Source organism: Centroberyx gerrardi, chromosome 4, assembly GCF_048128805.1.
Source record: "Centroberyx gerrardi isolate f3 chromosome 4, fCenGer3.hap1.cur.20231027, whole genome shotgun sequence".
In the NCBI taxonomy this organism is placed as follows: domain Eukaryota; kingdom Metazoa; phylum Chordata; class Actinopteri; order Beryciformes; family Berycidae; genus Centroberyx; species Centroberyx gerrardi.
The window spans coordinates 9,477,539-9,502,619 of NC_136000.1; the positions used below are offsets into that span (position 1 = coordinate 9,477,539).

Consider the following 25,081-nt stretch of genomic DNA (forward strand, 5'->3'; position numbering starts at 1 on the left):
TCTAACCATATGGGAGATGAGAAGTGCTCATTAAGTTTACATAAATACACATGACCAGAGGCGTCGGAGAGCCATCGGCAGGCTTGTAGCATGCAAAAACACTTCCACCCACCCGCGGGGGGGATATGGCTTCTAGCTGTGTGTGGTACAGTTACCCATCGGATTTCTTGACACACACACACACGGCCCTACTTGGTATACAGTATATTCAACTATGCCTGGTGTTTGCGTGTGTCTGTGTAAAGGCATTTAAGCATTTAGGTTCTTGTACGGAGCAGCGGAGAACAAGAGAGCAACTAGAGGCTTCATTGTCTTGCATTTCCACACGACTTATGGCAGTTGCAGGGATGAAACATGTGGTCTTTATGCTTCTCAAACCACTAGGCCACCCTGCCATCTGTATATACCTGCATGTGTGTGTGTGTGTGTGTGTGTATGCATATTTCAAGGGGAAAATGCAAGAAAGTCACATACTGACCCAAAAGAGACTTTCCAGTGTAAGAATATATATTCATGTAATTTGCTCCAGTGCAGAAAATGTGCTATAAAAGAAAAAAAAGCTCTAACAGAAACACATTTCAGTTTTAAATTGAGTGTTTCTTTCTTTTTCTGCCTCACTTGTCCTTTTGAAGCCTTCCCGCGCTTTAGATGCAACGCTTTAGGACTGTTGTTTCAAGAATGTAAACTGCTTCCACCATGTTTTCTATGCACATTTAAGTGGCACCCTCAGCCACGGCCCTAACCTTTGCTGGAGAGGTTGGCGGCATTGCTGCTGAGCACGGTCAGGGCGTAGTGCGGCGGCAGAGAGGCCTTGCAGATGGCTGTGATGAAGGCGTCGCGCGGCGTCACCAGGCCCAGGCGACCGCAGAGCGAGGCCATGGTCAGCTCCGCCTTCAGGATGTTCTCTGTGGCTGTCTCATCAGTGCTGAAAAGGAGGGAGAAGAAGAGGTAAAGAAGACAGAGAAGTGATGGAGAGTGCAGTCTACTGTCAATGGCACATCTCACAGTACCCCTCTGCACTGTATGTATGGTCCTGTCGTCCTTGTGCCATAGATTCTCATTCTGAAGAGGATGAGTAGGCGTGCAATGTATTCAGATCTGGGCCGAATCTTTGTGCATTTGAAAGTTTATGGTTCTTTTTTTTTTGGCAAGATAGATTTTCTCTTGCCTGGCACAATGGATCAAATGGGATGTCCCTGAAAGTGCAAACTCTGTTCATCCCAGACTCAAAGGAGACTGAAGCAAGTCTTTAAAATCAATGAAAGGTTTTCAATCTGTAACTGACTCAAGGCAGTTGCATGGACACTAGGCTATATTTCATCTATGAATGCAGTCCTAGAGTGGCCTAAATGGTACTTCACCCTCAAATTGCTAATAAGAGGCTGCCTTGCCATTGTGCTACAAAGGAATAAGCACATATCAACTTTCTGAATCTCTTTACAACTTTATTACTACTCCCTGTAGGGCAATTAAAGTGTCCCAGCTTAAATCTGCAAATCTAACAAGACTGCTGATTACAGTGTAACAGTGTGTGAAAAGGCAGAGGGCCTATTTACCTGGCGTCGAGCAGCAGAGACAAGGCAGCCAGCAGGCCACACCAGCAGGCACTGACCATCTCCTCCCACACCAGGTGGGCTCCTGAGACAGAAACACAAAGCATTATTCAGTAATTCTTTCTCTCAAGTTTTGAGAATATAATTTAGGAAACAAAGCATGTCTTTGCTCCCCATCTTAATTGAACGTACAGCTAAATAAACATGCAGGAAAGATACTGGCCACCGGGGGTCAGAACAGTGCTTCCATCCAGGATCACAGGTATGGCAAACAGTACAGTATAGTACAGTACATAAACACGTCATGTATAGAAAGCGCAGGTATTTCCTCTCAAGATGCGGCTGTTCAACACACACGCATCTCCATCTTAAAGTTTCACAACATTCAATTTGTTTATCACACCTCTAATGTGATCTAGGAAGCGTTCTTATCTCTCCATATTTCTTGTCTTCACCTACGCAGACGTTTCATTTGCAGACAAAGTTACATATTCGTTCAGTCATGTATATTCCACACACATCTACAGTTCCTTTCACTACATTTTGTGCACTATTCCACATACTACATCTGAACATTTTACCATATTTTGTGAACTATTCCACATATTCCATCTGAACATTTCACTAAGATTTGTGAAGTATTATACACAACCCCTCTGAATATTTCACTATGTTTGTGAACCATTATGCACACCACATCAAAACACTGCACTATGTTTTGTGAACTATTTTGCATACTCCATCTGAACATTTATCTGTGTTTTGTGAACCTGCTGAATGCAAACCTCTAGTCTACACCTTCCCCCCTGCCTCTCCTCCTCACCAGGTTGGGGCTGCCACTCCTGGTCAGGGTGTGCCTCCCTGTACTCGGCAGCCGCCTCCTCTTCCTTGGCCAGCTCCCTCTCGATCATGGAGGTGATGCCCCGGACCAGGTCCAGCAGGGCACTGAAGGCCACCGACATGGCGTAGCCCTCTGGGATGGACGGCGGCTCCACCTTGTCCAGCATCTCCAGACTGGAGGACAGGAGGGAAGGGAGAGATGGAGCGAAAGAGACAGAGGTTAAAGATTGTGTGTGTGTTTGATACAAGGAGAAAAAACTGACTTTCGTCCAGGATTCAAAGAGAGTGTGTTTATGCACGCCTCTCCCTGTCATGCACTTGATTCAATGTGAGTACTTACAAGAAAAATAAGTCCATCCATGAGTGTGAGTGTGTGTTTGTGTGTCTGTATCTGTACATGCATACACATTTGTCTTTCCATCTGTGTGTCTGTCTGCATCACCAGCTCATTCGCAAATCCCATCAAGCAAACACCCACATTGCCTCCCTGCTAAACAACGTTCAGGGTCATCTTTCCCTGAATCCATTCTGCATTAAACTGACTGTGCAAAATATTCCTCATTTTGAGTTGCACAACCAACATTTGCACAATTTCTTTCAAGGTGTAAAAATTCTCTCAAGGTGTAAAACTTCTCTCAAGGTGTAATAATCGGTCTTTTACTCCTCCGCTTCATCCAACTCTCCCTGCCGTGACTGAGGTGGATTTAATAGGTGAAGTCAATACGGGATCACAGCTTTCACCTGGATTCATCTGGTCAGTTTCATAGAAAGAGCCTTCCTATTTTGTGCACTCGGTGTTCAAAGACATCAAGAAAACGAAAGGTGCTCGCTTAACTCCCCCCATATTGAGACAGCTCCACTCTGCCTCCACTACTACCGGTGCTACTCCTAATTACAGCAAATAGATCCCATTACCTTTGGAGAAGAGGACAATTTGGACAACACCTCTCTTTAATACAGGAAGGCCTCTGGCTATTGTAATTCCCTGTCTTTTAAACCTCAGTTCCCTGTGAAAAACAGAGTGCTAATGACAATAGTGTTTTCACTCCTCGAGGGGGGCTAAGCCTTTGATCGTTACTGTAATATGATCCCCTGTGGTTTAAAATATAACCATTTACCCCCTTTATCCCCACTCAGCTCTGCCTCCAGTGGAGGCAGGGTCTAAGTATCTGGTAATAATTGCTTAGACAATCACTGGACAAGAACACCTTGGTGATTCACCACAGCAGTGTCATTATTATGGGAGCTGTTGTTCATGTCGGATGGTGTAAATGGGACATGATATCCGCTAAATTTATGGCTGAGAAATTATGGGAAGTAATGATCTACTATCCAACATAACTGGATAATGGAGGAAGATTTTCTACCAGTGGAGTTGCTAAAATTATAACAGTGTGGATATAATACAAAAATATTCTACACACCTGGAAACTGGTCCTGGTGACAGGAAAGTAGGAGAAGTAAGGCAGACCATGCTAAATTTAAAAGACACCTACATTCTGTCCTCTCTTTATATAAAAAAAAAAACAGCTTTATTAGGCAACGGTTTGACCAGCCCCAGGACCTTCTCTGGGCATCTCACACCAAAACAGGTAAAGACAGGTTGCAGGCGTCTTTTAAGGTGTGTTGTACTTGCTGCAGAAATTAATATCGGTAGGCTCGTCCGAACAAAAGGACAAGGTTGCAGAAAAAACAGAGCACCACACTGGCTTTGTACTCCGCAGTGTGCGTAAGCTTGCTGCCTGAACTAGTTGCATTCATTGCCCACAGTGCGTGACCATCTGCAATTGGTCTAAAATATCACATGATTGGCTGTGTTGCCTTGTGGGAAACACAACCTTTTTCAGTTCATTGCCTTTGTTTACATCTCTGTGCTAACATCTTGTGGTCAACTCTTTCAATGAATTGTTGTTGTTGTTCTCGGAGTTTGTGTTTCCCTAGGTTGGGTTACCTCTTTAATCTTCATGCTCACTGGTGTGGAGTGTGCATAAATGAACAATATGATGCCGCAGTGAGTATACACAAATTTGTATGCAGCGACACGTTCAGCTGTGTTTCTATTTTGGGCAAGATTGACTTTGTTGTTGTTAGTATATTGCCACCTTTACATTTGAGAGTGACAGAAGATACAGATGTCTTGTGTTGCAGTGTACTTGCAGGATGAAGCTAACTAGCTAGTGATGCTTCAAGCTAGGGCTGAACGATTTTGAAAAAATATCTAATTGCGATTATTTTGACTGATATTGCAATTGCAATATGATTTGCGATATTAGAGGGAATGATAATTTTTACATCATTATTCTCATTTTCATTGAAAAACGTATTAAAATGATTATGGTGTGATTTTTGCGGGGATCTGTACCAAACAAAGATGTTTTCTTAAGTCTGTAGAATATGATGTGTAGGCCAGGACATCTCTGCAGCACAACAATATTTAATTTGAAATGGTATTTTGACACACATTTCGCCATTAACAAATATTGCGCCTCCTAGATAGATAGATAGATAGATGGATAGGTGTGTGTGTGTGTGCATGGTAACAGCACTCACTAGGTGGCCTTGGCACTGCCCTGGACACTGACAGTCATAAGGGGGATCCAGGTGCCGCGGTACTCGAAGGCAGCCTGCGTGGTTAGACTGCCGCTGACCCCTCCTGCCCCAGGACCGCCCTGCGCTGCCCCCTGCGCCCCCGAGCCCGAGCCACCTGGACAGAGGGTCAGAGAGGAGGAAGATGAGAGGAGAGTGGATGGAAGGAGGCAGGAAGAGTAAAAAAACATAAAACGAACACATTTTTGTTATAAAAATGTCCTGACTTTTCATGTCTGTATACCATATTTCTTGATTTCATTTTGTTATAATTTCCGTTGTAGTCAGGAAATTTGTTTTGAGGGGATTGTTATTTGTCAAATTAGTTCTACCAGTAATAAACTTTGATGATGAACTTTTTTTTTTTTTTAAGTGTATATGAACAAATCATGTGTGTAAATTCTGTGACTTTTCCTGGATTTCCATGGCCATAGGAATTCTGAATGCTGTATAAATTAGGAGAAAGAGAATCCTCAGTCTAAATGACTTTCCAATGTATTGGCAATACACCGGTTACCCGTCTTCACTGTAACACAACAGCTCAAATATGAGAATTTTATTAGTTTTGGTATCCATGAACTGACCAGCAGGTGCACTGGCGGCAGCAGCGTTGCCTGCGTTGGGGACGATGAAGAGGGATTGAATGAAGGAGCCCAGGGCGTTTACAATGTCTCTGAACACCTTGGTGGAGTGCTGCTTCATGTCATATGACTGGCAGAAGGACCTGGAAAAGGACAAGAACACAGAGGAGTGAGCTAAGAGATGAGATACAGATACACACAGGCCAGAATACAGGTAACTTAATAGTGATTCTAGCAGTTTCTCTTTACGTTTTTTTTTCTCTTTTCTCTTAGCAGTAGAGAGTTGACAGCAGAGACAGCGCAATAATTAGAAGTTGACATGGCTAACATAATGATAAGATAACAAAAATACAAAAGAATGTTCAGATATGATTCACTGATGATCTATAAATATGTTATTTGGATGGGAGCAGAGAGTTTGTACCCCACTTTTTACACCTTTCTGGGTATATCTAGGGCAGATACATCAGTCATTACAGAACTATTTAGCTACTATGATAAGATACATTGTGCTGCTTGGCTTCTATTATAAGAGTCATTAAGGAATGATGACTATCAACCAGCATTCTGCTGTCTGAGGCACAAAATACCTGTAGCCTTTTAAATCACTGCAGCTGTAGAATATGTTTTAAGTGAGCGAGAAAAAATAAGAAATAAGAAAAATAGTGAGATAAGAAAAAAATGTATTAAGGTCGCAAAGTTTTGAGTTGTCAATCCCAGAAATGACATGAGTCTGGGGTTGTGTTTGTGTATTGTAGAATTTGCTATTGCTTACCGTAATAAATGTGGCTGCACACAAAGCCTGTGGACCGACTCTACGGCCACTGCTCTCAGCCACTGTGGCTTCTCCCCATCCAGGAACTTCACCAGCAGAGACAAGAAGATCTCACACTCCGTCACCTGCAACACACACACACACACACGTATCAGACTGGGACAGCAGGTTGGCCCACTGGATAGAGACTGTCGTGTAACCGGAGGGACTAAAAATCCCCCATGAGGAGTGTGTCCTTGAGCAAGACTCTGAATCTCTGAATTTGGAGAAGCTGTTCTGTGGCTGATCATGCACCTTAACCTCCCAGTGGAGGGAGGCGGGCAAAAAGGCAAATTTCCCCTGCAGGGATTGACAGACTATCGCAAAAAATAAAAGCAGCTGCAACGTTGGACTGCTCGGATGCAGCTAAGCTCATTAAAGGGCCTGGAGCGGAACTAAGACAATACTACTACGCTAATCCAATTCTAATCAGACCAGATCAATTAAGTGCGTCGGCTCTGCGCTCGTGCAAATCCCTCGCTCGTAAAGCATCTGGCAAACAGCTCCGGCCTGTCGACCACTGCCGCAGATCGGTCCCTCACCAGTAAGCTGTAGAAGTGCTTGATGAGGACGGAGACCACGCGCAGCAGCCTCATGCAGATGGGAAAGTAGGGTTTCTCCACTGGGGCTGGCGAGGCGGCGCTGCTGCTGCCCTGCCGGAACTTGATGTTGGGGGAGAAGAGCTTGATGACGAGGGGACACACCCGCTCCTTCAGCAGGAAACTGAACTCCTGGTGCTGGGAGGGGAGCAGAGAGCGAGGGAGACGGCGGGGTCAGATGGAGTGCAGGCATGCCAAGACACACTACCGTTAAAGAATATTAACTGCATTGCATTGAATTGCATCAGCTCTGATGCTAAGATTATATAAAATGTAGAGGGGGAGGACAAAATAACAGAAACACCTAACAACATATGAATCAAGTACCTAATAAAGAGTAAGGCATCCATTTGCCTTTGTGATAATTTTTGATTTCAAATTTTTCTGGCGTTTAGAAACGATCCTGTTAAGTCAACACCTGCCAGTAAGCTTCAACCTATGATCACTGTTCCTCTTTGCCAACAGTTGGTCCATGCTGATTTTCAAGACTTAACAGGATATTCCTAATATTTTACATATGGTGTCATGATTTTCAAGACTGTTAACAGGATATTCCTACTATTTTACACACTGAGTATATGTCAAATGCTCTATACTGTATTCTGCTGAAACAAATATCTTATATTATATTATTTATTATTACTGCTGGACATTTGATATCTGCTACACGGTTACTGCCACTGTCATGTCTTGTCACTGCTGTGTACTGTACTGTCTCTGCCACCTGGCCACTGCTTGTCTATCATGTTTTGTCTTATATGTCCTGTTTGTTGTGTCCTTTTACTATGCCTGCTTCAGGAATTGCCCCTCGGGGATAAATAAAGTTTTTTGAATTGAGTTGAAATATAACTGTATTGTCCATAACATGTAAGGCTTCATGTACCTGTAGGAATACCCCGGGGAAATCGTTGAGAACAGACTCCAGCAGCTCCAGGCCGAAGGTCCTCGTCATCTCCGTCATCCCCACCAGCCAGTAGGGGGCGTCAGCATTCACCAGCTGGCACAAGTCCTGCCGGGACACACACACACACACAATAGCACTCAATACAATGGAATGCAATGTCCTACACACATCAGAGCCACTGAAACAGGGCCGTCACGGAGCTGCGCCAGGAGGATAAGCATGATCACAGAAAAGTGCAGCGTGGGTGGGGAATAACAAGGGACCCAGGCTGCCTTTGAATCATTTCCTCTTGCAAATTTCATTTTATTTAATGGTTGAAAGCACCCAGATGTAAAATAGGTCAACCTGTTGCTTGTACACAAGTAAAGACAATACATCACCCGAATACTTCTAAATACAAATACGTCATTGCTGATGTCAAATACTTAACATCAAACCATTAAAATATCAGTTCCTGTATTGGTTAGTTTGTGAAAAGTAACAAAAACAAAAAAAATATTTCTATTAATAAGAACATCAGGGTGACGTTTTGAGTAGGGAGACTACCCTTCAACCGGAGGACCCAGATTCAAGCCCTCATCCTGTGATCAAGGCACTGAATCCCTACCAGCTTCAGGTGCGCTTTTCAGTAGCTGACCCTGACCTCTGACCCCTTCTGACCCCCCTATGGAGGGCGGGTGGGAAAATGAAAAGAGAATCAATAAACTATCACATTATTATTATTATTATTATTATTCACACTGGAGAGCAAACAACTGAACTAATTTTCAACAAGTGAGGGTTACAAAGTTCTGAGTATGCATCTCCATTTCTTGTTTATATTCCACAAAAGGACACATGCTCCTCAGTGTGAATCCTTAACCCATCCACATGTGATCAGACCATGACCAATTGTCTCAGAACCAACTCTGTCCAAAGGTTGCACCCTCAACAGATGGAGAGAGGGCGCAAAGCAGCGTAGAGGGCTGCCTCCCCCTGGTGGACATACCTGGAAGAGCATGTATGCGTCCTTTGCGCTGGGCCTCAGAGTGCTCACGGACCTCCGGTTGGTGTTGCCCTGAACAGGAGGAGGCTGCTCCACAATGCCTGGGGGGGGGGTGGAAATGGAGAAAGAGTGGGGTGGAAGAGAGATAGAGGGATTGGGGGAGAGGGAGAGAGAGAGTGAATGAGGGATGGAAGGAAGGAAGGAAGGAGGAAAGAGCGAGAATGAGCGATGAAGGGAGAGAGAGCGAGAGAAGGAGAAAGGGAGGCAGAATTGAGGGATGGAGGATTGGGGAGGGATGGGAGTGGGAGAGAGAAAGAGAGAGAGAGAGAGTGAGAGGCAAAAGAGAGGAATGGATAGAGGCAGGCGGATGAAGGATGAGAGCCAGGAAAAGAGGCAGAGTAGGAAGAGTGAAGGATGGAGGAAGAGAAAGAGTTTACATGGAGTGGGGAAAAGAACCATTCCCAGCTCATTGTCTTATTTGTGTTATATAACATCCAAAAAATGACAACCAATGGTCGTAGATCGCTAATCTACACTGCGGTTTTAAAACATGCTTCCAGGAGAGCGCTTTTCCACAGCAGTTCATAAAATGTCAGATTTACGTTGGATAATTTGGAAAATTCTGATACAGTCACAACCAATTTTTTCCTCCATTTATTTCCCCTTCCTAGCTGAGTACTTCCCTTGGTGCTGAGCTGGATGGGCTTTGCTCGGCGCAGTGGAAATTCGTTCATGCACAGCGAAAGCCATTGGAAATAATGGGTTTTAGAGCGTAGGAGTGAAGTTAGTGTGTCCTGTGTGAAAGTCCCTTAACACTAGTAGAGCCAAGTGTTGAGATTCAAAAATAAAATTATTCCAGTATTGTAATGTCTTTGTCCTTCCATAACTTTTCCTAAATTTCCTAAATTATTTGGGCTTTAAATGCTTTAAGTGTCAATTTGGAAAGTAACAATAGACTGTTTTCAAAGTTTTTTCCACACAAAATTAGTGCCACACAATTTGTCACTGGGCGTTGAATGTCCCTCGCTCTCCTCCAGAGCGCTGAATGGTGCATTTAGGCATCAAGACATCGCCATCGAAACCACGTTCACACATACAATTACTCAGAAGCTTCTGAACAATGGTGGGATGAAGATGATAGAGTGATGATAGAAGATAGAGACTATAGAGTGACAGAGGAGGTGAGAATGAATAATGGTGGGCGTTATTTCAATAAGAAAGGAAAGCTAGTGTTAGTAATCCACCTGAGGCAAGGCTATGGACACATTTTGGAGTAGACTGAATAAACTACACCATGGCAAAATCAATAAAGCCAAAAGATGTTCATAAAGTCTTGATTCTGCTGCTGAGTGATGACCCAACAGATTCTGAAGCAGGGTCAGAAGAAGAAGAAGTGGATGATGACAATGTGGCACCTTTATCTGGATCAGAGGCTGAATAGACATCTATGGCTTTATCACCTCCAGTTCAACACACACCTACACTTTCCATGGTCATGGTGAGAAAGGAAATAATTAAAATCGAATAGTGGTAATGGAAATGGAAAAGTGGAATAATTAAAGCACAGGAAATTAATATACTGTGTGTGGGCACTTTCTGCCTTTATTATGGTGAGAAAGGAGACAGCAAAGGATGGCGAGATTAAGACAGAACAGACAGTGCAAGCGCAACCCAGTAGACTGCCTTCGCATAATACAGGGCTTAAAGCAAAAAAACATTCTGATCCTGACTGATTGGGGGGGGGGTAGTCAGCACACTGCACCATTTATTTCTCTATTTCTCTATAAAACTAGTCCAATAACAAGAACAACGAAAACAACTGACACATTTCTGTGCTGAATGAATGAATATTCAACACACAGCATTGTTAATCTATAAATCTAGTGCAATAAGGATAACTGTGGAGCCCCCCAGGGGTCACCTGGTACCAAAAAAAAAAATGATGCGGAAATCAGTGGGCACAGTTTTCTTACAATTTACTCCTAAACCGTGCCCACGGATTAGTAATCCATGCACACAGATCTGTAATATCTACGTTGATAACATCAAAGAGGGACTTTTAGGCCTATATACAGTGAGCCAGAGCCATTACACACAGCTTGGCATACATATAGTGAGCTGTAATAGCCATTAGGCACCTAGACCATATGTGAACCATAACCATTGATTAATCACATCAGTAGGTCTAATTTATGATCCGATGTGTGTTTTGGTGACAATATGAAACCTATTTACTCCCTATAAATCATGCTTGTAGAAAAAGCATGTTAATAAAATTTTATATGCAACTCTGTGGGCCGCTGTGGTGTCCCTGTTTGACGTTATCAATATACATATTACAAATCCGTGTGCACGGTCTACTAATCCGCGGGCATGGTTTAGGACTCTGTGCGCACTGATTACTAATCCATGCGCACGGTTTACTATTCCGTGCGCATGGAGCCGTGCGCGGTTTACCAATCGGTGCCCGTATGAATTTCCACATCTATTTTTTTTCTTACCAGGTGACCCCTGGGGAGCTCTGTAGAGAACAGCCAAAGCAATGCCACATTTTTATGCTGAATGACGATTGTAAATTGTGAAAGACAGATCACGTTCAGGTCTGTAACTGTCGCTCCCGGTGTGGTCAGATATCGGAGTGCGCGCATAGCGACGTTGTGTCTGGGATTTACCTCATGTGGAAAGAGCACTTTCTTTCTGCTGGTTGAGCACACAGTGCAGAACAAACACCCGGTTCCCTTAATTTGTCGCACCAAATGTCAAACGGTTTCCCGTCTCCACCCGTTTATTCAATCCATACCTATCGCCGTTTGTTTTTTATTCCTCTCTCAGTGACGCGTGTATCTTCACCAGCTTTCATAAAGTTCATTGCCATATTTCAGCTGTGCTACACTACGGAATCGGTGCTACATTGTGAAAGTAGCTTGTTGTTCATTGGATAAAAAAAAACGTGCTCGCATTCCATTGGTAAACGTAAAATATTGCTTTGCTTCGCTGAATATGATTGGATAAAACGCATCAAAAACAAAAACCCACGTGGAGTGAGTTTTTTTTTTTTTTGTCGAAAATAGTCTGTGAATCTAAAACGTCCATACGCCGGAAATCAGGCACCTGGCCGGAGGGCTTTAAGCCCTGTGTCATAATATTCTCATGGAGGCAACAGGCAGTTTTGTGAAAAACGCCATTACATGCTACAAGCCAGGGCAAAACATCACCGTAGATGAACAGCTGTTCCCATCAAACTCACGATTGCCATTCATTCACTGAGTATACGGCAAACAAATCGAACAAATTTAGCATCACATTTTGCTTAGCTGCAGACGTGGAAACCAAATACAGTGACCACAGACAATTTCTTCACTTTCCCTGGCAAACAAGCTGATGGAAAAGACGACCAGCCTGCTTGTTGCCTTCCGCTGCGCAAAACATCACTCTGGCAGAACAGTTCTCCACCTCAGTGATGAAGACTGGGAAGGCACCCTCACGGTTTACAGGTGCCACCCAAAGAACATCTGCTTTCTCAACACTATGCATCCCACTGTCACCAAATGTGTGAGGTATGTATCTTTTATATACAAATAGAAATATCAACAACAAGAGTAGGCTATTACATAAATTTGTATTTTGTTACTGGCTACTTTGAGAACAAGCACTGATGTTTCTGGTGTTTTTTTTTATTGTATCCTCAGTTGGTATGGATGTGCTTCACCAAATGGCAAGCATGTATAAGACAAAAGCAGGCCTGCCACTGGCCTGTCACTGTATTTTACAACATCCTCAACCTGGCTGTCATCAACGCAAACATTTTGTTCAAGCAATGCGTTGACAAGACAGAAAGCAGGAGGGACTTCATCATGGATCTGGCATGGGAACTTCACAAAGACCACATGAAGTCCAAGGCAGCAGCTGCAGCCGCCAAAGCAGCATCCAAGGCTCCAACCAGTCACTCCAGGGAAGAAGACACAGAGCCAGGTGGCCAAACGCATAAGACACAAGGCGAAGGACAGCTGCAGTGTTAATCTTTGTTGATTTCAGGATTTGCTCAAACAAAGCTGTGTGATGAATGTGGGTTGAAGGAAAAAGATAACAAATGCCTGCGTAAAACTATTGGGACTTTTAATTAATCTGTCTTGGAATAATTTTAGAAAGAAAAGTGTTGAAATCGATTGAGATGATGATGTCTTTTTTAACCAGATTTACAGCATATAGTTTCGTAGCATTTAGGCTATTTAGGCTGGAGTGAATACAGACATTAACAAGTAATGCAAATGAGCTGACGTGTCTGGACGTCGTCCTTGGTTTCAAAAGCCTGCCCTTAGTAGTGTTATGACACGAGAATCAAACAAACAAAAAGTTTTGTCTCAAAGACAGACGAGAGTCAAGGAAGGCAGCAGTAGACATGTCATCCCCAACAAATGATGCAGCCCCCTCACAGCTAATTAATGATAAATATGTGAGCTTATATATTGACCTGTAATTGTACCGCCCCTCTTGGTTTATTCAGCGTCATTTCGAAAATACTCGAGCACAGCGGTGAGGTACATCGTTTTGACAAAATACGATCACCAGCGTCTGAGATATCACAGGTGACAGATGAACAAACAAAGAAACAAAGAAACAGAAGGAGACCAATCCATAGTCCTCCCCTGGATTTCATTGTGCGGGACAACAATACACTGACACACGCACAAACACGACCTCATGCATGACTGCACATAAGTATGCAGAACCTGACATATCAGGTCGGTCAAAAGCCTTTCTCTGCTTCTACTCCCTGATTATACTGTCATTCCCAATCTCATCCAGTGAACCAAAATTCTGATTTAGAGGAGGGAAAACGAATAGACAAATCGAAGGGGGACCACAGCCTCATTATGTATGCATTGAAGTCAGGCTTAAGTCACAGGATAAGCTGCTTTCGGCAGTCTAACGGGGAACTTCTTTCCTGTACCTCTGCCGCTGGGGACAAAGTTAGCTAGAGGAGAGAAAGTTGATGGAGAGGCTGGATAGTTGTGATGTAGAATAAAGTAGTTGCCTCGCGAAAGGAACTCAACTGTTTATGTATGCCGATGGACTCTGGACTTTCACGATGCATAGATGGACTCCATTTTCCATGAAACTGGTCTTAAATCTAAGAACTCAACCTGTTGTGGATGCTAACTTTCGCTAAATATGAGCTCAGCTTCTCATGAAGCCTGATGTACTCTGAACTCACTACATAGACAATTATCCATGAGTGCTGAATGTCAAACTGAAGGAGGACTTGATGGACTCAACTTCCCATGAATGTGGATTGGTGCCAGGTGTGTTTAAAAACGCTCTCCCATGAAACCAGAGTTCAAACTTCTGTGTATACTTTATTTCCCATGAATGTCACACTCAACTTCTCCCTACATGAACTCAGCTCACCTTTGAACCGCTCGTCCTCGGCCACCATCCTCTCGAACACCACAGTGACGACCTGTCTGACGGTGGCGGCCGCTGTGTTGTTGGTGATGTTGTCCTTGGTGAAGTGGAGACGGAAACATAGCACAATGGCCTGGGCGAGAGCAAAGCATAAAGAAAATATTATGCAGCATATGCAGATGTACTCACTGTATAAATCTAACTTAAATGCATGCCTGCTGAACTACTAATGCACTTCACTGCTGCTCCATCTCCAAGAGGAATTGTTAGGGGGGTAAAAAAATCAAGTTTTGCTCTAATGGTCTGGTAACAATATGGTTGAGAGACATTGGAGTATTGGTTCCATTGCTACTGTGTCTTCAGCACTAATGCAGGATAGATGTAGGATGAATTAATGAAGGGGGACTTCTATAATGGCTGTCACTGTGGACATCACTGACAGACTTAAATAAACAGTGATGCTAACGTCAAGCAATGGCAAATAATGCAAGCAACTCGTGAAGCCATTCACTGGCAATCCATTCAATTTCTTGAAATAGAGGAACTTTTGCTGATTTTGACCACGGTCACCTTGTTTACGTGTTTTCTGGTGCAGAAAAAGTAGACTGCGCCTGACCTTTGGGACAAAGTCCCCTGTCAGCAGCCAGTCATGATGTAGCGTTGCTATATGTCCTGTGTATTGCTACAACTTGTAACCAACTATCTCAAATGAGACAGTAGCACAGTGCTGTTTGCCAACAGTGTGACCAATACATGCTTGTGGCTCTGGCAGTCCACTGCTTTGTCATGCTGAACACATTGGAGCAAGGATACCACAAGGCCAACCAGTTGGGTATGAAAAAACAATATAATAGCTACAGTAGTGTGTTCAATAATAGATGGAGGATGACTCACTGATGAACAGAACTGGGTTATATGGATACCTGCAAGGCATTGAGTCTGAATGTGTGTGTAGATAAGAGAAGAGAGCAGGACAAAGAGACAAAGACGGTGTGAGCCAGCTTGTGTGATGTAAGAGTGTGTTAGTCTTGTACCTTGGAGAGCACCTCATCGTGTACGACTGTGTTGGTGGTTAGCAGGACCAGGACCGTCTGTAGGAGTTTCAGCTCCTCCAAACCGTTCTCCATCAGCTGCCACAACATGTTGATGATGTTCCCCGCCGCCGCCTGTCACATGCACACAGACACACACACTTTAAATTCTTTATTAGGGCTGGTTACCGACGGTTGGTGCTTGTTTTTTGGTGCCAACTGAGTCAAGTCAGTACTACCAATGAGTAAATGTTAAAATGTTTGGTGTCATGGTTCGGTACTTGTAATGTTACATCTTACCACGTCTTTCATCCAGTTACCATACCTGTTCTGTTCTTTTAGTAAAGTGACTGCTAATTGGCTCGCTAAGTAACTACTTGCCATAGGCAAGATAAAGAAACTTCTCCAGGCTTCACTACACCTTCATCTCTCAATTTGCTCGCAGTAAGTACACAATGTCGCTGAAATGGTCCAAGGTCTGGCTATGTTTCTCTAAAATTGACAGCGAGAGCCTGCAGTGCAATATCTGTGACAAGAAAAATAACTGCCATGTCTGGCAACATCTTGAACCTTATGAAGCACTTGCGCACAATGTTACCTCAAGGCAAAAGAGCTGTACCGTGTTTGACTGCAAGAAAAACAACAGCGACAAAAATAGCTTTTTTAAAAACCATGTTAAACTGCATTTTACATAAATGTATAGAAAATTTACTAGCCCTTGATATTCTTGAAATAGTTCTAAATGTGAAGTATTATTGACATAATTGAGCCCTCTCCGGACGGCATTAGTATTACTAGGGGAGGTCTGGTGATTGGTCTTTTTTTATCTCCGGACCACGGGAAATGTATCCAGTCCAGAACAAACATGGCTGTGATTTTCTCCATCTACCCTGCTAAAAATTCCAGCTGAAATTACCCACTATGATTTGAGTTAACGTTGACGTCCTGAGGCAATTTTAATCCCATCCGGATCAGCATCTGGAGTTTCACACAATTACCGACTTGAGCACCTGGCATCTGGATTAAAAAGGGCCATATAACCAGCGGTGGGGTAGAGCAGCATCACCCTTAGAAGACACTTTATTGATCCCCGCGGGGAAAATAGGTCATTGCGGCAGGATTCAGCGGGGGGAAAAATAATAGAATATAAGCACACAAATAGAATATAAAATAAGCAATAATAGGAGGTGCATTTAAGAACAGCTTGGTGCCAAGAAAAAAAGAGAAAATAGTAGAAAACAGTGCTGCATCTGGCATGATAATGATATGGAACCACCTGAAGAGAGTTTTGCCAGTTTTGCTGTACTGTGGGTGATGATGTGGGGCAGGTCCACTGATCCCGATCCCCCTGTAAATTACTTTACTGTCCGGATGACAAGCTGGAATTATTTGCAAAGTGAAATTACCGACCTCACCTGGTAATACTAATGGCATCCGGAAAGGGCTATGATTCTAAATACGATTTAAAATGTAAGCTATTAAATAGTCTTAATAGTTATAATAAGGTCTTTAGTCTGATAGTTTTGTTTTATACTGTTAAAGTGAAGAAGAAAAATAAACATGTTAAATATCACACTGAAGAGTTATGTTTCTTTTGGTTGGGAAAACTAATTATATAGCCTAGTAGTAAAAAAAAAAATAGGCTATCACATAAAATAATAAGCTTTTACTCACTATATGTATCAAACAAGTATCATTTCGGTACAAGTATCTATTTTTTCAATTTTCAAAGGATACCCTGCTGCTCTATTCTTTATCTAAACCCACTATGTTAAATTATTACAGAGGTTCAACATGACTTGACAATGTTTTAGGATACAAAAACATCAAAACAAGGTCCAGCTACCGATTACTGCAGAGTCTGGAGAGAACTGTGGTTGTTGTTTTGCCCATTCTCTTGGATAAGCCTGCCTTCACTCAGTCGTTCACTCACACACACACACTTGGGGCTCCACATAAGAAACAGTATCACAGTCACTGGCTGACAGACAAAAGCAAGTGAGAGCATGGCCTGAGGTCACAGTCACAACACACACACACACACACACACACACACGGGACCAGCTGGTATTGCCTACTTAGAGGTCACAATATCATATAGTTCAATCACGCCAAATCTAGCTTCTAGCTAATGTTATGTCACTTGATGCTGACAGTAAGTGACACTGTATGTCCTTTCTTGGGTCAAGCTGTCCAAAATCCAACTCGTCTTCACGCAAACCCCTCTGAGCTGCTCTAACGTACAGTAACCGGCTGGCTAAGTCTCAGGAGGGCTCTTTACTTCACGAAGGCAAAAATCAAAAACAGGGAACTCATTGACCTCCAATTCACAATCAAGTTTTGGTTGCAAGTGCCAGGACACGCTGGTGCTCATCCACACCTACTCTCAAGTGCCAGCAGGGTTTAACTTGGCCTTTTTCTGTGCTCAGTTTGTGCCACATTGCAACCCCCAAACTTTTGTGGGGCCTCAGCAGCAATGGGAGGGGAATTTGCCAGAATGTTCACTCTGTTGTCATGTGTCCCAAAGCATGCAGTCACTAGTAAATCATCCATCAGGGATAGACAACATATGAAGTTTAGAATTGCAGATGATAAATATCCTCCTACAATAAGAAATCTTGCTTCCTGATACCTTTCACTGTGTGGGATGTGGTTCAGGAGCAGGTGACGTGTGTCTTGGCTGTGGTGTTTTGGTTGATGCCTGACTTTGGGAATGCGACAGGCTTGCTGCTGTGGTGTTGTACAGCACCAGCTTCCCTTATACGTTTTGTCTTGCATTAACTGTGCTGTCAATAAGTAGCAATTCAGTGTCTCTTCTGTTCTAATAAAACTAAATTTTCTTTTAACTCATTTTAACAGATCGGCCTTCTTCCTTCGGGGGACCAAATGAGATTAGATGTGACCACATTCTCCTCATGACAAACTATCTGACATGGTCCTCTCAAGCGAAACCATAAGAATCAATAGTGCGGTGGTCTGGTTCTGTCTTGCCAGGCCCTGGGCTAGTTTTTACAGCCTGCAATTCAGGACTGCTGACAGGGTGGAGTGCTGAATATGTTTACGTGTGTGTATGTCGCGGGCCTTTGCTGGTTGCAATGGTCTGATAACATTAACTGTTCAAAGATAGGGATAAGGAGTACCGGGAAGGGCGCCTCGAATAGGGGGCAGTGGAATCCTAAAGGCTAAGAGAACTATTATTGTGACCATGAAGATCACTGGTTCAAAACCCTGGACTGGCTGAGAAAACTGAACGAGGAAAGTGAATCAGTTACTGTATGAATGTGATGCAAAGGCATTACTGAAAAAGAGAAAGGTTAAAAAGTTAAATAAATAAATAAATAAATAAAGTAGAAATGCCATGTCACAGTGGTCTAGTGAGAGGATTCACTCTGGCAGTGTGGAGTATTGAGCCCTTCCTACCAAAGGCAGAAGCTTTAAACCCTATATTAGCCTAACTAAATAAGCCCTGACACCCAAATGTGGAGAGCATGGGATGGCTCGGTGAGCTTTTAATAACAGTATATCGGTCTTTTAGGGTGTATTAACACAGCGGTTATGCAGAGGCTCCAGGGTGCTAGCTTTGGAAAAGCTCTGAGCGCAGGTCTGACTCCAGCTGGGCTATTTAAAGTGTTCAAAATCCCTTCAACCGTCAACTAAGCTTATATTAAAGTACATTTGCTCTTAAATAAACGATTATGATACTCCATTTCCCAGGATAGTTACCAAACTTCCCCTAGACCCCTAGGGCCCTTCAATTGCCATATCACACAAAGTGCATATAAAGCTAGTAAAACAGCCAAGGAATGCTTGTTCTAGGCCAGTGGTCTAAGACCCCCGTAGGTGGGTCCCCAAAGATCTAAAAAGGGTTGTGCAAGGCCTAAGAGACTTCAAGATTTCGAAAGAAACAATATTGGAGAGAGACTACGAACACAGAGAAAAATGAATAGTTTGTTATAGTCCAAATCTTATTAGATCTTATTTCTGGCAGGATAACTAAAGAAAAATATTTTTGCTAGTATAAATGACACCAAATGGGTGTTGGAAAGACTTGCACACCATGAGGCCCTGAGCACATCAGTAGGAAGTAGAGCTGAACAATTAATCAAAAAAAAAAAAAAAAAAATCGAAATCACAATATGAACATCTGCAATTTCCAAATCACAGAGGTGTTTTAGAGCTCTGGGTAATCTTTGGTCCATGAATCAAGTACAATACTGATGAAAACCTTTCATCATACACAAAATCATACTTGTAAAAAAACTGTATAACAAGAAAAACTTTGCAAAATGCAATATTCTCATAAATAATCGCACTTAGATTTTTATTTTTCAATATCTTTCAGCCCTAGTGGGAAGGGAGGTTAATGTTGGGGGGGGGGGGGGCGGGCTGAGATGTAGCCGATTAGAGATGGGGATGAGTTTAGATTAACCCTTCCAATATTTACATTGCCTGATAGGCTATTGATGGAGCCGCATTGATTCCTGTATTGATCCAAATGAATTTCCCTCGGGATATGCGATAAGAGCTGCCTGTCTTGACAGTAACAGCAAAGTAACAGCAGCTTTTTACCTGCTCCACTGATGATGTTGCGGCGTAGTTTGTGTGTTCAATGACACAAACTTTGTTATTTGCCAAAAAAAGTTTTTATTATTTTTACTGTTTTTATTGCTACTATTATTAGCGTTTAAAAGTGACCCTGCAAATCTTACAAAAGAGTAGATCTACCTAGCATTTTAAGTCTAGCTGTTTGTTTCAATCAGCTGACCATTCAAATCCAATTACTCTAATCTAGAAATGATTTTTTATTGTAAATGCGTACATGTGGGCAACTTTCAGTGAATACAATGGCAGCACAGCGTCATCATGGCTCTCCGCATGCAGCCATTCCGCATCGCTTAGGTGTCTGGTGAGGAAGCCTTGGAAGGTTGGTGATCTTAAATCAGAGTGACTGTGTGTGTGTGTGTGTGTGTGTGTGTGTGTGTGTGTGTGTCTGTGCACGTGTGCGGCTGTGGATATGTATATACAGCTCTGGAAAAAATTAAGAGACCATCGGAATATCCGTATTTTTCTATGGCAGTGGTTGCCATAGAAAAATATCTCTCTTTGAGGCATGTATTTGTTAAATTCCACCACCGGCACACCTGATTCAAATTAATTAAATATTGATTAGGTGTTGATTGAACGTGCCAAGACGATTCAAAGCTGTGATAAAGAATTGGGGTTACTCCACCAAATATTGATTGTTGAACTCTTCCTAAGCAGAGACATTGTTATTTTTATGATTGATTTATGGGTATAAACTTGTTTAGTTTGCATTATTCAGTGTATAATGAGATTGCATATTTTTGGTATTTTGACCAGTTCTGAATGAGAATATGTTGGTTTGAAATTAAATCAAATGTTGCTATATTACTTCTGTGACAATCTTATATTGAGCTGGAAATTCTAGTAAATGATGTGCTGATGGTCGAAGTACCTGGTAAGGTTACCTGAAACGCCTGTAACTTAGGCTGTCAATCAAATGAAGGGGCAGGAGCTTCCTCTCCAAGCCACTGCACTGAGATCCAGATGTAAACATTGTATTTATGTGTATATGTCTAACAACATATGCTGTACGAATGCAATTATGAATGTAAAAAAATACTCATGTCCATCTTTACGCTATGAATAAGTTGCTGAATTTATTTGCAAAATTATTTTTAAAAATGCATTTAAATATAACTTTTTACTATTCCATTTTTCGTTCAAGCTCTCCATGGTTGCAAGCATTCCAAACACCTAATTTTAAATATGATTGTTTCCACCTGTCGTCATCCACACAATTATTCTTAGTTGATTACCTGCAATGGGAGAATTTACCACACGTGCTGTTCAATCTATTCAATTGCAAACACAAATTTAGGATGTCTTACTGGGGATCTTAGTAAATCAGGCCCTGAGTGTACAAAACCTTAAGGAATACTTGAGGTCTTTATCAATATGAATTCTTGGGTCCTCCATGCCACATTTGACGTAATATCTAACAGCCAAAGAATGATTCCAAGACAAAAGAACACTGAGGAAGGATAAAGATCCCGGAAGTTTACTTGCATTCAATACAGAGTTGAAACAGCTGGGGAAATGAACAGCTGTGTATCTTAACTGACTGCATGACCTCAAGCAAAGAGTTCATCTCAAACTGTAAATACGTGTCCTCTGTGCATATCTTCTTGACAAGTTCGCTCTCTTCGAGACAACTTCAGAAGAACGTTCTGCACAAGGACACAAGTATCGACTTGGTATTCTTGGAGTTGTTAATGACCTAGTGCTAGACATGCTAGGTGAATCCAGATGAGAGCTATGACCTCTTATTGATTTCACATGTTAAATCCACTTTACCAAAAAGGAAATATAGATAAAGGAAAAGACACAGGAGGGATTTGTGGAAAACGTGGCACAACCCAATATTAACTGGGTGTTCCTATTGTTTTATGCATTTGGGCACTGATTCAGAGTTGGAGCACGTACGTCATGCGCCTACATCCTTCAGAGACAAGATATTGTATTCTGACTCGGGCCACGTAACTCTGAGATGGGGCGGTGCAGGGGAGAATATTTGAATTATCCCTCTCTCGCACCTGCCCCCTGGGTTACCAGGTTTCTGACATTAGTACGTTTTTGCGGACCGGCACATTTCCTTTAAGAGAAGCACTTGCCTTTAATTTCGAGAAACCGGAAATTCTTTAGGCCTAAATGGAAACATAGTAGATCAAATAGGCCTAAAGTTGTGCCATATTTCCAGTATAGTTATATTGTAGCCTTTTATTAATTAGCATGTGCTTGCCCATGTCGAACACAGATATTGTACACCTCTGGACTATATGCTTGGGCTCAATCGTGCACAGTGTCTATTTCTATTTATTATATTACCTTTCTTATTTTCCTGTATTACATTTCCTTTCCTGTAGTTTTTTTGTTACCTTTCCTGTACTTGCTTGGCACCGTTCCGCCAATTGCTGCTGTGGCATCCGAATTTCGCCCAGGGGATCAATAAAATGCAATCTTATCTTATCTGGACTTGAATCACGTCATTGTTTGTTCATTAGGCCTATTATAGGCTAATTTGTATTTTTATTAAATTTGATTTCAATATCAAGTTTTTATAATTTGGAAATGGTTTGAGGCCTAAGAGGCAGCCTATATTGAATGTAATATCAGGCTGTTGTCTTTATATTGGGTATTGCATGTAGACTAAGCGTAATCAAAAACACACAGACGCTGCTGTACTCAAGCCACCTTTTGTCCAGAACAGACATTGTGTAGTAGAAAAAAATAAATGTTGCAAGTCATAATCCCGGAGATGTTGGGGAACTCCGCCCCGCATGCATAGCTGCTCGAGAGACACCTAGGGAGAGCTTCGCCGCACGGACAAGGGTGACAAGTCTGAATACCACCCTGCACAATTCTGAAGATACTAAATCCCCACTGCTTGCTCTTATCTCAACTCTGCATACAGCATGTCAAGTATCGGGCTGGCTGACGGTCCTCACCTCGGACACAACCTCGTGGGACATGAGTCTCTGGATGGCGGCCAGACATAGCTGGGTGATCTTTGGCTCCTTGGTGCCACAGCCCATCAGAAACGGCTGCACCACCTCCGAGCTGTTCTCCTTCAGAGCTGCAGGGAGAGGACACAAGGACAGGGCTAACTTTCAAAGGAAATTTTTCAATATCGGTACAGACGCTTAAAATGTAATACCGTTTCTGCAAAGATACTTTTTTTCAGTACCTTTCTTTGGTGAATGAAAGCACATTTCAGTATGTGATGAAAAGAGTGAAGACAGTTTTCCATTTGATGCACTCAATTATAATAAAATGAGAATAAAATAGAATAAAATGCTTGTATAAAACCGGGCATCCCATTCTAAGAATCCTAAGAATTATAAGAAGCTTTTCTATACCATCTGAAACCCTTTGATGCCTTAAAATCATTATCAGAACCTACCATACTGGTACAGTGCCAGTAGGTATTGATTTTCAATACCGAGCCCTACAGAGGGATGGAGAACAAATATCAAGGCAGAGAGATAAAATGGCAAGAAACTCTGCAGGTTAAAATAATAGAGAGAGAGAGAGAGAGAGAGAGAGAGAGAGAGAGAGAGAGAGAGAGCATCCTCAGTGTTGTGTGACTTTAGTTCCTTCTGAAGAGGCTCCAGAGGCCTCATTTATAAAGGGTTCCTACCCAAATCCAAGCCAAAGTTGTGACTTATGAAAAACTATATCAAAAACTAATTTATATCATTAACCCAGGACTGAACGCTAGAGATATATATTTATTTTATCATATTCTCTCAAATGGTTGTACAATGGAATGTAAGAAAAAGTAAGAGAGAATCTTCATAAGAGAGGCCTAAGCACCGTCTGATGAGAATGCAAATGAAACCAGCACTTCGTGAGCAAATCATTTTCTCCTTCATTACGCTAGATTTAGTTTGTCTAATTATTTACACCTGCACTACAGGCTTTGCCGTGCAATTTTTGGGAAACACCTCACCATATCGCTGTAACAACCAGCAAATCCATCCCAGAAATACAAACAAATTGACTACGGATATAGTGAGTTGTTGTACAGTTACAGAAGGGCAGAGGGAACATCAGCAGTGGAACTCGGAAAATGCCCGCTATGTGTCAACTCAGCTGAAAACAACTAAGTTGAACCTCTGGCCTCTATTTATGAAGACAGCATGGAACCATTGCAAATTCAAGTGCTGCGAACACCCACATTTGGCAGTGATTTCAAAAGAATATGCAAGTCAGAAGTAGACGTCCAATCAGCTAAATGGAGTCACGCAAGTCGACTTGCATACAAATTTGAAGAGGTATGAGCGCAGTACTTGTCTGCACTTCTCCTTTCTCTTCCATTGCAAGTATTTTTTTTTATTTTTTTAACATTCTGTATCCTGGGAAACGAAATGCATTGGCCAAACAATCATTACGGCAGCATAGCCTAATTTGTTTGGGGAAGGAATTAAGGTCAACCTTATACCACATATAGTTTCTGTAGGCTATGATTTGACTTTGTAATTAAAATAACAAAAAAAAATCAAAATTCAATGGATAATGTCATTCTGTATGTCTATTGCATTCAGAAAACAGCGCAAGTGAGAACGAGCCCACAGGAACGATCGACTGTCTTTTGCGGGACAATTCATGTAAAATCATTCTCAAATCTGATTGAAGTGCATGCTCCCCTCATACATTATGGTCTGTCTCTCTCTCTCTCTAAACATTTCAGGTATGGTTAAACCCCCCCCCCCATCCCTCCCTCCATCCTCCTCCTCCTCACCTGCGAGTATGTCTGTATTCCTCGCTGCAATGGTCTTAATCTTCACAATGCCAGACTCTGCGGCCTGGGAGACAAAAAGAGAAGAAACAGAAGTTCACATTAGATGTTACTCTTATCAAGACATTCTCATGGTGCGCTATCACGGCCTCTAGATTCACTGTGGTACAACTTCTAGATACAGCTTCTCCTAATGATGGCCACTGGGGAGTGACAGGAGGGCCTGGCTCCAAAGGGAAGGAGGGCTGGTGGTATATATGCTTCCCTAGAATGTGATTCAGCTTGAGCAGGATGTGCCAGGTAGTGATTTCCCCAGTGGGGCAGCAGTGAGATGCTAAGAAATGGATAGAGGGAAAGGAGGAATGTCAAGAGAGAAAGGGCAGGAGGAGGGGACGAGATGGAGGCGTTATTGTCAGAGTATGTGTGAGTCAGTCTGTGAATGTGTGAGAGAAGGAGAGAT

The 25,081-nt window shown here is 42.4% G+C and overlaps 1 protein-coding gene across 2 annotated transcripts in view; it reads right to left on the reverse strand.

Moving 5' to 3' along the window:
- Positions 1-25,081, reverse strand: part of mon2 (MON2 homolog, regulator of endosome-to-Golgi trafficking) — a 51,280-nt gene that overhangs the window by 18,007 nt on the left and 8,192 nt on the right. For both annotated transcript variants that reach the window (XM_071922720.2, XM_071922718.2), the window contains exons 2-14: positions 24,625-24,688; positions 22,829-22,956; positions 15,303-15,434; positions 14,272-14,401; positions 8,866-8,963; positions 7,857-7,982; positions 6,917-7,111; positions 6,336-6,460; positions 5,564-5,703; positions 4,944-5,097; positions 2,377-2,567; positions 1,557-1,638; positions 744-925 (exon numbers count right to left, since the gene is read on the reverse strand). In XM_071922720.2, coding sequence (XP_071778821.2) covers positions 744-925; positions 1,557-1,638; positions 2,377-2,567; positions 4,944-5,097; positions 5,564-5,703; positions 6,336-6,460; positions 6,917-7,111; positions 7,857-7,982; positions 8,866-8,963; positions 14,272-14,401; positions 15,303-15,434; positions 22,829-22,956; positions 24,625-24,688 — 1,747 coding nt within the window. The remainder of the gene's footprint in view (positions 1-743; positions 926-1,556; positions 1,639-2,376; positions 2,568-4,943; positions 5,098-5,563; positions 5,704-6,335; positions 6,461-6,916; positions 7,112-7,856; positions 7,983-8,865; positions 8,964-14,271; positions 14,402-15,302; positions 15,435-22,828; positions 22,957-24,624; positions 24,689-25,081) is intronic.